At 35.4% G+C, this 15938-nt stretch overlaps 1 protein-coding gene across 1 annotated transcript; it reads right to left on the bottom strand.

The window, feature by feature from the left end:
• Window positions 1–10021: 10021 nt before the first annotated feature.
• LOC122001950 (probable transcription factor At3g04930) lies at window positions 10022–11668 on the bottom strand. The gene has a single exon (XM_042556945.1). The coding sequence runs from the start codon at window positions 11544–11546 to the stop codon at window positions 10290–10292; it is 1257 nt and encodes a 418-aa protein (XP_042412879.1). The 5' UTR covers window positions 11547–11668; the 3' UTR covers window positions 10022–10289.
• Window positions 11669–15938: the final 4270 nt, after the last annotated feature.

Raw genomic sequence — 15938 nt, 5'->3', positions numbered from 1 at the left:
GTGTCAAGCGATTTCCTTAGAGACCAAAGAGGAGAGGAAGGGAATTCAGAGCACTTGGGGGGAGCATTTTGAGAGGCCTCCAGATACAGAGCCTAATATATAACCTCTAAAACAGAACAAATACATCATCATAGCTAGAGCTCCACCAGGAGAAGAAACAATCAAATTTGGAACACTTGGAGGGGAAAATAATCCCCTTAAGGTCAAAGCTTCAAGTTGAAATTTAATAAAGGGGTCAAGCTAATGACCATAAACAAGTACTTCTTGAATGGTGACCTAAGCATTTCATTTTGTAGATTTTTAGTTTTCCCATTGATGAAGTCTAGTTAGAAATAGTTTTAATCTAGATGTTTGATTTTGTAGGTCACCAAATGAGGACTCAAAGCAAATGCAAAAATCAGAGGTTGAACACGGGTGATCGTGCCCAGCAGCACAACCCATGCCTAATTCTGTGATTTCACCACGGGCGGTCGTGCCCAGCAGTATGGTCCATGGTTGGTTCAGACGGCTTGCCACGAGCACCCATGCCTAGTGGCTCGAGCTGTGCCTTAACAGTCGAACACCACACGGGCGCCCGTGCCCAACGACACGTCGTGTCACGTCAACCATGTTTAAAACCCACAACCCGTGCCCTCCTCTTCTCACCACTCACCACTCTCCGAACTCCTTCCCTCTCCAATCACTCTCCCTCGTGCACTAGATCCACATCCTCATGCTCCAGCCCCTCTACTCCACTCACCTCCCCTTCTTCAACCTCTACCTCCTCACTCAAGTTCAAGGTGATCATGAAGAGATCAAGGAAGAGAGAATCCCCTATACCACAAGGGAAAGGAAAAGAAAAGGTAGTGGAAAGAGCATGCGACAAAGGTACATAGACAATAATATGATGTCATCTTTCGTGATGACATTCAAAATCCTCATTTCAAAATTCTTACTAAATGGAAGATTGCACCCACTTAGTACATAGACAATAATGTGATGGAGGTTTTAGGGGTCAAGGATGATAAAGACAGGATGATAAACAGAGCAGGTTGGGATGAATTGATGAGTATTCAGTATCCCACTTATACGAGGACTGCACTAGAGTTCCTTAGTTCCTTGGATGTTGAAGTCCTAACGGGGAAAAAATTGTCTAGAGACACTGATTATTTTTAGAATGTTTAACAATAAATATAGGTGGGCCCTAAAACAATTTAACCAAAGGTTCGTATTACCTAACAGAGGGGATAGCAAATCACACAAGGATTTCAATCCCACTATTTTTTTTTTTTTTGGGGGGGTTACTATGATCCCTTTGGTGCGAAAACTTCAAACCTCTAAAACCCTGTCATCCGATACATGCACAGGGTGATAGAAAATAGCCTTTTCGATAGGGGGACAATGAGAGGTCATGAGATTAAGGGAGCTATTATGTCTTTGGACGATGCTATATGGAGGAGACAATAACTATAGATCTCATTTTGTCAGACACATGTCAAAAGTTGGGAAAGTCATCTCTGGTACCATTATGATAGGTGGATACATTACCCACATAACTGAACACTTGAGTTATGATTTGAGTAGACTAAAGACTATAGAGAGGCACTCCAACATTGACATAGGGACATGTATGCCCTCTAGGATGATTGTTCCCGATAAGGAGTCATATGGATTTGTACACTGAGTACACCACCATGGCCACCCCCTCAAATTGGAGGCTAACACTAGTTCGACCAGTCTCTTAGTTCGATGAGTCATCTGTGCCCCCTTCCGAGAGACCTTACGCTCTCATTATACACCTAGACAGAGAGAGATTTCCCATGGACAGAGATCCCGACATTGAGCTGCACAAATCTATTTTTCCTCACTCCGAGCACTCTTTAGAGCCTCATGTATATGATTTTTCTAATTCCCGCAGTAGTGTTGAGGGTATTCATGCAGAATATGTCACCATAAAGCAATATTTTGAATAGCAAAATGGGACTTGGACTAGTGAATTTGGAGGCCTGGAGGGATATTTCCAGAGAGCGGATGCACACTATCAGAAGGTCCATTCATACTCCCAAGATGAGATAAAGAGAAGAGAAGAGGAGGTAGTTGAATGGGAAGACTAAAGGAAATTTCGGAGCGAAATGAGCTAGTTCATGGGTGAACAGAGATAGTAGTGATAAAGGGAGCAAGGCCACTGCAAAAGGGAGAAGACGACAGCTACTCAAACAAAGCATTTATACCTTTGGCACCAACAATACAACTACAAAGGTTCGAGCAGAGATAGAGGAAGCTTGTACCCACATTTTCCTCCTCCAACTGATCAACCTTGAAGTCAATGAATGGTGAGCTTCCCTTGTACATATTATTCCGTGACACTTGCAATTAGGAACTTTACTTTTTTGTTATGTATCATGTTTGCATTTTTATAATTGTTGAGTTAGAATTGTTTAGGTTGCTACTCTTTTGAATGATCATGAAGCATGAAGAGCATGAAAATGTCTTTTAAAGTATTATTTATGTGTTTGAATTTTGTTGATCTCATGTCAACATGTTTCCTTATTTTTGATGATTGATATTTTCCTATCCCCTAGTAGTCTTGATAAAGCGTGTTAGAGTTAATTTGCTTTCACTATAGCCTACCTAACAGTTTGATATTTCACTTCACTAACGATTTATTTCCATAGGGTTAAGTTAGTATAAGCTAGTCATGATTCCTTTAATTAGACTAGTACCAAGATGACCATAGGTGATTCTTTTTCCAACACTTTAGTTACTAGAGTATGTTTAGTGTGTGTGTGTAAGCTCATTTGGAAAAATTAAAATTCCAAGTGAGAAGAAAAATAAAAAGAGGAAAAAAATGAAAGAAAATACTTGTGACAAAAAAAATAAGATGCAAGATGAGAGGAAATAAAGGGATGAAAAATAATTATCACGAGTGAAAATGATAGGATGCCCCTTTGAGAGCGAGTTAAGTCACTAAAAAAACATCCATCTATTTCTCTCATCACTGAGTATGGCTTTGAGACTTTGTGTCGGGAAGAGGGGACGAACGTCGCGTATGACGGGTAAGTGCCTAATGTTGGAACCCTTGGGAACACAATTGAATGACAACTTAACTACGAAGGAATTCAAAACCCTAGGAACAAACTATGTACTGTACACGTAACTAGCTTGTAGGCTTGGTAATTGAGTACTTACGTCTTAAGACGATACCATTTGATAGGGCTAGATGGGTTCATCAAAATTAGGGATATTATTCACATGCTTTTTAGATTAATATTTGCTTGAGGATAAGTAAAGATTTGGTCTGGAAGAATTTAATAAGCGTGAAGTATATAAGGGTTTCATCATATTTTCACGCTATATTTGACCGACTTTTACATGCATGATTTTTGATATCTTTATTCTATGCTTTATTTTCATGCTTTATTACTTCTAGATACTGCTCTTGTATAATTTGGACGACAGGAATGAAGGTTGGAGTGAAATGGAAAGCGAAGAGACCAAGTTTGAAGAGCCCATGCTCGAACACGGGTGCCCATGCTCGACTCTGCCACTTTGCCACGGGCGCCCATGTTTGGCGGCATGGGTCGTGCCCCACTTTGCCTCCATTGCTACGCCAACCCGTGGCAATTGGCATGGGTTGTGCCCGACTCTGTCACTTTGCTACGAGCACTCGTGCCCAACGACATGGGCCATGCCCCATCAGATCCAGAGCCCCCGCGCTTGACACGGGCTACCATGCCTAGCGGCACGGGCAGTGTCAGGCATCAGATTTCCTACACTATTTAAGGAACTCTCTTCATTTAGATGAAGGATCTCAATCCGTGGTCATTCAAGGACTCCAAGGAGGTTAGAGGAGTCTTGAAAGTATTCCAGATCCATTGAAGCATTGAGAGATCGAGAGCGATGAGGAAGATTCACATGCAATCCTAAGCTTTTCTATCTCCTCTTTATTTTTCCTGGATTTGAATCTGATTGTTTGAGATATTGAACATGTTTTGTGATTGTAACCCCTTATTTATGGAATAATTTCTTGGATTCTAGGATTGAGTAATCTAGTGTGATGTAAACATTATTTCATTGATCGTATGCATGTTTGTTTTTCTTATTTCTATGATGTGTTGAATTATGGTCAGGATCTACTGTATTAACACAATCTTAATGTCAAAAACATGATATTCGTATTCCACAAGGATTTGGAGATGAAATGAAAGGAAAACCCAATCCTCTGAGTCGTATAAAATCAAGATGCGGAAAGTCGAATATGAAAATGCAACCTGACATACCGTGAGGAACCCTAGGTCATCATAGAGTTTAATAGATCAAACTTAATTCATTGTCACCAGTAGAAAAAAATGGTTAATTAGAGATCGAGGGATCTTGTGACAAGATCCCCTCATGTTTCGATCACTAATTGTGATCTTTTCAAAAGTAGACGATGATTAGAGTTGATATGTTATTATAGTACTAAAAATTTACATCGAATACCATAGGATAATCTACCTACATAAGTCAACATTGAGAATAAGAATCTAAACATAGTTTAAGTGTTTGCTAGCAACTAGGTGAAACAAAATTCCTAGAATCATTTTCTCTGACTAATTTTCTACTATCTTCTCCATTTCCATTTGAATCACTTCTGATTTCTACTGTCTTCTTGATTTACCATTCTCTCCCTCTCTTTCCTTTTCTTATTCTCTCTAGACATTGGACTCCTAGTTTGTGACCCTCAATATTTTTAATTTGGTTTAGACAATTAGATCTAATTAGTGAGTTATTAATTGATCATCAGTCCTTACAAATTTGATATCTTATATTGTTTGACGATACTTCCATACCCTTACAGATTTGCATAGATCATTATTCACTCCAAATTCAATCGACTATAATCTCTAGTAGATTGAAACATTGGTCGCAGAAGCTTTATATGCCAATGCCTTCTTAGTCGAGTCAAACCTTATCAATTGACTTGACAAGATCACATGTTTATCTATAGGAAGATAGCATTTGCAATCATCTCAAACAAGGTATAGTCAATTCAAATCTAAGTCAATGGACTCAATCTCTTCTAGTCAACTCAGTTAGTTGTTGCTACGAATCTTATCCTCCAATGAACTATTTCCCGAATTAACTCAATTCAAACAGAGTAATATGTTCCTAGTAATCAACTTTTCTATCGACTCAAACCAATATAATCGACTACAATCATGTAACTCAACCAAAGTTAAATATAATCCTTCTGTTTTCGATTGTAATTTCTAGGATTGACTAATGAGTTAAATTGACTATTTAATCGACTAAAATAAACCTTTAGTCAACTTTTACCTACTCAGAGATCTTAAGTTAACTTGAGATCAACCCCACCCATCTACTTTTACCCAGAACATATGTTCTTTATTCAAGTGCACGCCTAAATAAATATCTACCCGAGAAAAATCCAACATTACCGTAACTTGTAATCTCTCAAGCCTTAATATAATCTTAATATATCAAAAAGCCTCGCCACCAATTCTCTCATCTGTCAAGGAGCCTCACCTTTAAGACTTTCTCAATAACACCAACCTTGACCTTTAAATTATCCTGCTAACGCCTGCTGGTCTTCTCCATCAACGAAAGACCTCTTGGATTTCTACGAACACCTATTGAGCTTCTCTATCCACCAAGATTTCTTAGACTTTCTCATCTACTAAGTATTTAATCAACTTTACCTCGAACTTTTTCTAATATCAACCCATGTTGAGTCACTACTACACTGTAGTTTTGTGAAGTTCCTACATCTACACATTTGATAATCATATAGAAATACATACACCTATGGCGACTGAACCATTAGTGAAGTTGGAGTGTTATGTCAGGAGCCGCCGCATTTCTTGAATTTACTTAATGGGTGAAATGTGAGACCGGACCATCTATCCTTTCATACTCTTGTATTTTTTTTTTCACTTTGTTTAACTTTTAACTTATGAGGAGGTTCATATATATATATAAGTGAAAAAAATACAAGAGCATGAAAGGCTTACTTCATGCCATCCTTCTCCTCACCTAAGTTCACCTAGTACTAGACATCTAAGATATCATACACAGAACCTCACAATCACATCTACAATCAATCAACTTGACCCTTCTCCACGAGATTCATGTTCAGTATGTTAATCCCTTCACACTTGATTCACACATTAAAAGCATAAATCACGCCTAGGTTAAGCCCTTTTCTAAAAAGGGTAAGAATTGTTTCCTTAATCCTATTTGGATTTTTCCTATATTGAGTTAAGGAAATCTTGAATCGTTAAGTTTTAGGCTTGACTACAGTCAATGATAAGTTTGTTAGTGACTTTTCTTAGTTCCTAATGGATGGATGCTTTGGTATGTTTGGTCGACCTAACTAATTAATTTAAGTTGATGATCAACTATTATGCAATAGTTACTATAATTTTGTGGACCTATTAAAAGTTTTTGGTTGATCTATGCCTCATAGATAAGATCTATATTAGAGTTCCATCAGTTAGAAATTCCTATATAAGGCCCTTAGGGGGATACTACTCAACATAACTCATTTTAAACGACTTCTAAACATTTGTGTTCTTGAGCAGTTTTTCATCTTGTGGTGCCTATGTGCTCCTTAATGACTATCAAGAAAGGGAAACATTTATTTTGTACTAAAATTTGCATATAAAGACTCTAGGATGAGAAACATTTTATAATTCTTAAAATCAAGTGTCATTAGTCAACAAGAAAGAGGATGAAAAACAGGTCACGTCTCTTGGAAATGAGAAACACAACTACAAATAAAACTCACTTCTTGCTATCCCGTCTGTCCGCCACCTGAAGTTGCATGTTCAATTTTGCAAGAACGAAACACCTCATCAGTCTCACCATTGATCACAGTACAGTTCTAATGTGTACATATGCTATTAAAGACAATGCATTCTTGAAATTCCAATACACAAGGGCCAAAATCTTACTTAAAGTTGTGAATCTTCATGTAATAATCTAACAATAAGATCCATTAATAATAACAGCGTATACTGGCACAAACAACCATAACAATCTACAAACTTGAGTATCCTTTCTGATTTGATGATGATGATAATAATAATAATAATCAGATGAATAGCAAGGTATACTGGCACAAAACTATACCGATAAAGAAATTAGTTGGGTATTAAGTTGTAATGACCAAATATCTAACAATTATGAATCATGGCGACAATAAAACATCAAATATAGGATAACATAACTGTAGTTCTATATTTTATAATGCTCTAGATCTGAGTCAACCCTACATCAAGAAGTGCATCTGATTATTGACATTTAACAATGGTCAGAGTTAAAACAAGGTGATTGAAACAAATAGCAATAACAAAAAATTCAGTGATACTTTGTGTGCCGCTATAATAAAAAATTATTATTCTAGTCCTGAAGTCAATCATGTTTCACAAAGAGATCTTAGTGTAATTGAGGCAAGAATGCTGAAATGAAAGTTAGATTACTGGAAGAAACAAACCATAAAGAAGTCATTCAAGTTAATGATATTGAAGGTGAAGATCAGATATGGACTATCTTAGTGGACACTTGATATTTTCATACAACAACAACCACCCATGTAGAATATCATACCAGAATTTGAGTAACAAGCTTTAGATATCTTTGACTTATTGTTAAATAAGAAGATGGTGATCCAGGTAGCCTTATATACATAAATACCGGCAGATGGAATGGAGAAGAGCTTCTGAAGTCTTGGTAATCGTCATGTGCTTCTTAGGTTAAATGAGTTTTATATATATATATATATATATATATATATATATATATATATATAAGGATGTGTTCAAGCTCACCATGGTTTAGCGACCAGTAAACATGAAAAAGAAAAAAAAAAGAAGTAACGTAACAAATATAAGAAATGCTAAGTTAAATATGTGTGCTAGGGTTACAAGAAAACATAGAATTAAAAAACTACCGCCATTGAGGAATAACTGAATTAAGCAAGTTCAATAAATAGGTGTTGAATGTATAACGGGTGGGGAAGATTATTAAAAACTCTAGCTAATGGGAAAAAAAAATCATTCCATATGTATTTGAATGTTACTAGTTGTACAACCTTGCATAAAATTAAATAACAAGATAAGACCAATGTAGCTGACCCTTAAATAGCTGAGACTTGGCATAGCTTAATGATGACAATATCCAATTATTAGCAAAATCATAATAGTCACACATACAAATCTCTAGTACCAAAGAGAATAATTCCTTTGGCTAAACTGGTTACCAAACTATGCCTACTTAAGTGCTACTAATCCAATCAGTTCAGTAGAAATACCGCTAGTTAAAAGTATGCTTCATTTGGCATATTCTCTAGCAATTGAACATAAAGGAATGAAAGACACCTAAAGCAATATGATTCTTTTTTTCTCATTCATTAACTAATAGTTTCAACTAAACAAATTATCATCATAAGAAAAACACTTCACTACTTTTTAATTTAGTGTTCCCTCTATAGTTAAGAGGGCTATTAAATTATAGTTAGAAAAGTTGAATCTATTAAACTATAAGGTGCAACAGGAAAACAAAGACTAAAGAAAATATTAGTTAATATCAACAAAAATGATTCGATTAGTTTAAATATTACTAGTGTTAATTAAGACAACCATAGCTTGAAGACAATTTGATGCTCCCTCTCATCTTCTATTAGATGTGAAAAGTGGCGTTCACCAGGTGGCACCACATCACCAATAGAATAAGTAATCCCCTATATTTGATTGATTCAACAAGTGAGAGCATGCAACCTATGTGGCTGCATATGCAATCTATGCAGTCGTATATGTAGCTGTATATGTAAGATCAATAAAGGAGTTGCATTGCAATCTTAACTAAGTTGAAACAAATTACATAAAACCCCGAATAATTATTTGTCCTAGTCTCTTCTCAAATAATGAGGGATCTTATGATGTTTTTATTCTCAAAGGATTAATTTAATTTAAACATTTATTTTTGTGTGCAATTATATGCATGTTAATGATATGATATGTCCTAGACAGTTGATTAATATGGAGTTTACATTGTGTTTTACAGAGCATGGTTATATTGATCTTTAATGTGGAGCAATGTTTGGTACATATATGCAGGCACATGAGCACTATGCACTTGCAAACTACTACCATTCACCTTTCACAACTTCGATTGTTCCCAATTGTTGTTTTTACTCTTCAATAATTTAGCAATGTAAACACTAAACAGACAATTAAAAAAGGTTATTAAAATTACCACATCAACATTCTTTAACTTCGACTATTCCTTCTTCTACAAGATTTGGAGTGTTTTCAAGTCTCAACTGCTATTCTAAGTTTAATTTGTTGTCAAATCTATCTATGAACTGTGCAATTAAAAAAGGTTAATGTTATTAACGTTATTTATTTTATATCAATTTCGGCATATATAATACAACATAAATCAAAGTTTACACTTCTGGTTTCACCTACTTTTGGTAAAAACTAATGTAACCCATGCCAATATACACTATGCTAGAACAAGTTTCTTCAGAAATTGGAGATCCTTAAAATGGAAACAATCGCTTATACTAATTGCATCTACCATCGTATTTTCTCTCAACACATACTAATTGCAGTCCTGATTGTGCTATCAATTTTCAAATAATATTATACAAAGCACAATTGTAATAAACGGAGGTTCTTTTCCATAGTCAAACAACATGGACAACATATTTATACCTCAAAAACTCAAATGCCAACAGTATCTCAATGAAATTTATTTTGATGCGAGAATGCAAAACGTCAACATGCTTATAAATCATAATTGAAAAAAAAAAAGCCTACGCTTGTATGGATAATGAAGAGCACAATGAAGTGCATGCATAATGACACTAGAAGTATAAAAAATATTGCAAAGTAGATTGACCGTACCCCTTATTCCTGGTTATCAATGCATATATGATATTATGATAACATCCTCGAAAAAGGTTTTACCAAACAAATAAGATGATGCAGAATCAAGATGTAGGATAACAGCAAATAGAAATAACATGCATACATTCTTCTAAAACCATGTATTCAGAAAGCATAAACAGAAGGGCAACACAAACAACTAATGCTACCAAATTCCATTTCCACCTATTCTTCCTTCCAAGGCATGAGGTGAAAAGATAAAAAAGAACTAGGCTAAATAGACAAAGTAGCAGGGGGAGATAGAATTAGTTAAAAATGTCCTATGTATCTAGTACTATCAAGACAAACATGAATCACAAGTTAAAGCACAAATTCCATAGCTACCAGTTCCAAGCATTCTAGCAAAACCTCAAATCAGCTTCCTGCAGACTTGAGCTCCTCCAATTTCAATTTTAGGTGGTCCCTCACAAGCTCTAGCCTCTTCAAGTAAACCTCCAATTCCAAAATCTGCTGTTTTTTCCACTTTTCATCAACAGGCAGACCTGGGTTAAAAGAACCACCCCCGAGGCTCAGGGGCAGTAAGTTCAATGGGGATGTGCCGTTATTGAGTCCTGAACCAAGTGGCCTCCCCATAAAAGAAGTAATAAGCTCCTTAAACAGAGGTGATAGGCAGCTCTTCACTGTCTCTTCTATGATGTTTGGTATATCAGCTACAGGAGCTAAAGGTGTCTGCATCTGCGGGATGGAATTGTCTACATCAACTCCCCCAACTGTTGGCGTAGGATCAGGTATACCTGCGGCAGCCTCTTCCATCATTCTTCTTCTCATGCGCCGTCTTGATCTAGAATTCCTTCTCTCAGAACTCATAGACCCATCATTGATTGGAACTGTAATCATTGCATTGGAGTTTGGGGCGTTAAGATCCTCCTCGTCGCTCTCATGAGCCCTCTTGGTGCTTGCGCTCCAGATCTTGCGAGCGATATCATGTATGGTCCGCTCATGTGCGCTCTTAAAAGCAAAGTCTTTTCCCACGGATTGCATCCGGTTGACGCAGTTCCGATACTTCTTCTTGAGGCGCCGGAGCTTCTCAATCAGCTGATTCTTGGTAAACTCGAACTGGAGCTGTTTCTTAATTTCATCGTAGAACGGGCCGGTGTCGTATTGGTGGGAGGCAAAAGTGGTGCCCCTCCTCGATGTGAACTCATAGAACCCTTGAAGTATTTTAATTTCCTCCTCGTCCGTCCAAAGCCTCTGGAAGAGCCGGCGAGAATCATCAAAGGCGAAAGAGGTCCGCTCTCCAGAATCCGAGGCGGTGGCGACGGGCAAAACGACGGGGGCAAAGAAGGAGGCGGTAGAAGGGACAGCAGCGGGCAGGACCTGGACAGGGATCGCACCGTTTTGGGGATGGGCGGCGGGGGGAGCGGAGAGGATAGGATTGAGTTCGAGGGCGGAATTAGGGATTGGAACTGCGGCATCACGGGAGGGAGTGGAGGCGCTAAGATCACCGGATAGGGCAGAAGATAGCGCCGAGTCCGGTTGTGGCTGAGGAGGAGGCTGCGCCGTCTGGCCGTCGTCGTCGTCTTCCTCGCTGTCGTCACTCATGTCGGAGTCATCCTCGTCGTCGTCCTCGAAGACGGCGCGCTCCTGCTCGGCTTCCTCGGCGGCCGACATGGGAGTTATCCTCCTCCTCTTCCTTCTTCTACTTCCCCTCGAAGGGAACGATCGGGGCACGAGGGTTCGGTGCTGGAAGAGACGGATCGGCTCGGAGCAGATAGAGATTCGGTGTCTCAAGCTTTGTCGATGCCAGATTTAGTGGATCACCGGCGAATCCTCGATATCCACCGCACGATTACCAAGTTGTCAGAATCGAGGGTTGGAAAGCGATTCGATCGGGAGGTCATCGGTTAAGCCACGACATAACTCACTACCAGAACCATTCGATTGATTCCCCCTTTCCGTCGGAAGCAGAGACGTAAATGAGTAAGTCGCTTGCGAGCCACTTACGAGCCACTCAGTTAAAGCTTGACTCGAACGATCCAATTTGAATCTAGTTTGAGATGAATCGTTTAATATTTGACTCGATCTCGAATCCATTTAATATTGACTCGAAGATTCATCGTCCTATTCAAATTCGATTAATTTAATATTTTAATATTTAAAATAATTATTATTTTAAAATTAAGTAATAAATTGAGAAGATATTTATGGTTAGAATGTTACATAAGATTGTTAAAAGTTGGAGATTTGAATCCTCAACTTGTGCATACTAATTTTAACATTTAAATTCATTATTTTCGAATCAAGCTCGAGCTCAAATTCAGAAATTAACTCGAGCTCGAGTCAAGTTTCTTTAATTTTCTCGAGCTTGAGCCGACGCAAGCTCAAGCTCAACTCATTTATCGTCCTAGTCGGAAGCTTTGTTTAAATAGACAAATTATTGCGGTATTAAAAAATTAGTATTATTTTTTAAGAAAGTATTTTTATTTAAAATTATTATTAGTACATTAAGAAAATTATTATTTTTTTATTATTTTTATTATTTAATTGGCATCATATATTATCAATTAATAATACATTGAAATTATATTGACCCTTTATAATGAAATTATATTAATTAAAACATTTTAGCATTAAAATATTAAAGTAGAGTTATTAAGGTAAAATACTTGACTTTTGAAAATTTGAATTATTTGGGTCTTTGAAAATCCAAATTGTTTGGATTCAATTTGGATTTTCGAGTGTCACCCTTACGGCTAAAATATTTATAGAAGCTTATTTGATCATAGTGTTGTCAATTCTAAGATGTGGGACTAAAGAGAACTATATTTTTTTTATATAAAACAACCAGAGAAAATTAATGATGAGAAAAATTCATAATAATATGATGCAGTTGAGTCTCGAAAGCTAGATCACTTATTATTTTGCTTGTAGAATTACTAATAAATCTTGGAATTATTTTTAGTGTGAATAGAAAAAAAGGATATTAACGTAAATTCATTTTAGCCTTCACCAAAATTAGTTAGTAAAAAGGAGAGTTTTTTAATAAAATAGTAAGATAATGTAGACTTATGCCAGTATTTTTAGGTTCGTGAGTAAAATCTTACGGTCCTTTGAACAGGACGCAAAAATAAGAAAATGGGATAATCCATAATATAATTAGTATAATAAATTTATATAAAATAAAATAATAGATATACAGGAGTTATAATCGGAGTCTGGTCTATTATAGGATATTCTAAGGTTCATTTTCCTATCTACATTATAATATAGATTGGAATAGATTATCGGAGGCTGTCCCATACTTGACGCCCGGTCATCTACCTATCGCCGGCGGTCTTTGATCATCTATTTTAATATAAATTATAATCTAGATGAGAATAAACTTAAAAAGATAACATAATTAATTATGACTTAATCATAATTATAATTTAGTTATAATTATATTATGGATCCTGGCTGATAAAAAAAAATCAGAAAATCCTCTCTCTGATAATCGGATCAACGTAAATTCCCTATTGATCCATTTATATATAAAAAAAATAATAGATATACTATGAGATCGGGTCAACAGATTGGTTGCTATTGACCCAGCTAGACGGATGGATTACCAGTTCAAAATTTAATCACGAATCGATAGTTTGAACCGTCAATTCTAATAGGTAGTTCAATTAGCCGAGTCAAGTAATTTTTATTATTTCTTCTACTGTTGGAACACCAACCGTTGGGTTCCGATCGTTTAAAATATTTAAATTTTTTTTTAATGATTGAGATTATGGAATTAGATTTTTAATTAACTAATTATTATTCTTTCAATCTTATAAATAAATTATTCATTTCATTATTTTCACACTTTGAATTCTAAATCTCAATTCCTTTTCAATTCCTTTCCACTTCACTTCGAAGAGCATCCATATTGATATTAACATTTAAACATGTTAATATCAATATATTTTTTTTTTTTATTTATTCTTTGATAAGGAAGGCATGAAAGCGTTCAATTGCTTGAAGGCGTTAATGTCACATTGGCATTAACATCAAATATTAACACCCAATGTGGAGACTCTAATGAAAGACATTAATTTCATCTCATTTTCTATGGTTCGGATATTTCATTTTTAAATCGTCTAATTTTATTAAATATTTTGAATTTATGATTACTAATTTGATGAGGACACAAATAATGAATCTAGTGAGATCAAAAAACAAAGGCACATTAATAGATTTCTACTTCAACTCATATTTTATGTCAAATTTATATTGACTAGTTTTCTTGATTGGTCCAATTTTTTTACTTTATTATCTTTATATCTAATATAATTTATAATTTCAAATATAATATCCAAACAGTGAACTCAATTCTATTGTGCACTGTCTCCCTCTCAACTCAATAATTTTTAGAGACTACTACAAACTTGTTCTAGCTGCATGCTCTTCATTATCCTACCCGGACTAAAATAGGAGCTCATTTCCAAATCATTATCATCATCGTCGTCTGAATTTATTTACAAGAGACAATTAATTCTCCAGACAACTGAGGTTCTTCATCAAGAGATTAAGCCGTGACACTCGTCGGAGAAACATTCAACGATCACCTTGAGGTTGTCAAATGTGTTGAGTCTCAATGGGTCCTGTCAATTATTGAAGCAGAATCAGCAACACTTCGGCAATCACTTTGATAGAGTTCTTTAACTGTTGTTAGCACGGTGATACATACATCAATAATAAATTTAAGGATGATGCATCTATAACATAATTTAGTTATATTAATTTTAAAGCAATATTAAAAACCAAAGTAATAGTTGGCTCAAGCTAATCTGAACTTATCATAAAAAACTATTGCTTCTTATTTATTATCAAAGATCTTGTAAACGTAGTAAAAGTCTTCCATAAGATTGAGCTGACAACCCTAAGTTTTTCTCAAATGAGAGAAAAATTAAAAGGAAGAAAGCATGATTCAATATGCCATATATAAATACATCACCACTATGTGAAAATTGACAATAGACTTCGGATATTATCCGAAGTAATAGGTAGATATTTACCGAAGTAGACACACGTGAAGTAAAAGGGTAAATTTTTTACTTCACCACACGTTACCGAAGTCTATCACCGGTTCAAAACCGGTTCAAAATCGAACCGTTTTCGAAGTAAAAAAGCTTTATTACTTCATCAAGACCAGTAAAAATACCGAAGTAATTGATTATATATTACTTCATAGGTTATGTTGTTTGACGAAGTTTAAAGAAGTTACAACTTCACAATTTTTTATATTATGATGTAGTAAATATTTAATATTACTTCCGCATATTTTAGCTTGATTGAAGTAATTGTTATTGTATTACTTCATCGTAGTATGGAAGTAGGAAAGCATATTTTACTACACTTCAACAATTTAAGTTAGCGCAGTAATACATACAAATGACTTCAACGATTTAAATCAGTGGCAAAGTAAATAGTTTCTTTAACTACGACAATATTTAAATTTATTAAAGTCTTATGTGTTGTATTACTTCATCATTTTTATTTATAGTATCGAAGTAGTTGACTATATTTTACTACAATACAAATTTAATTGACAAAAGTGTATATCATAATATTTTGCTATAACACAATAGTTTTCATCACCAAAATTAAATAAATATATCACAAATATCTATCAAATACAATCCAAAAGTGTATTCATAAAAGAAATGTTTAACCATAACTTCAAAACTTGTGTCCATAAATCTCTAAATACAATCTAAAATTTATATCATAGCCTACACTTAGGCACCCACATAGAAATAGACGAATTCGCTCCATTCACTTCTGACTTCATCATACTGAGATTGATTGTAATACTGTTTGTTTTTTGATGCTGCAAACTGAATCATTAACAAAAGTTTAAGGATCAATGACAAATGATTTAATATTTTATAAAAAAAATATTTCATAAAGAAGAAATTCACCTTCTATATTTGTAATGTTGCCAGATTTGTCCTCACGAGCTTTACGCCAAAGCAACGATCTATCAACTTCCTCATTTTCAGCAATTAATTTTTTCTCCCCCTACAATTCCAAAAA

The sequence above is a fragment of the Zingiber officinale genome, chromosome 7A, assembly GCF_018446385.1.
Source record: "Zingiber officinale cultivar Zhangliang chromosome 7A, Zo_v1.1, whole genome shotgun sequence".
In the NCBI taxonomy this organism is placed as follows: Eukaryota; Viridiplantae; Streptophyta; class Magnoliopsida; order Zingiberales; family Zingiberaceae; genus Zingiber; species Zingiber officinale.
This window is presented reverse-complemented; position numbering and strand designations above follow the sequence as displayed.

Excerpts from the sequence above, each read along its gene's own strand:
- LOC122001950 (XM_042556945.1), bottom strand. The coding sequence starts at position 11,546 with ATGTCGGCCGCCGAGGAAGCCGAGCAGGAGCGCGCCGTCTTCGAGGAC.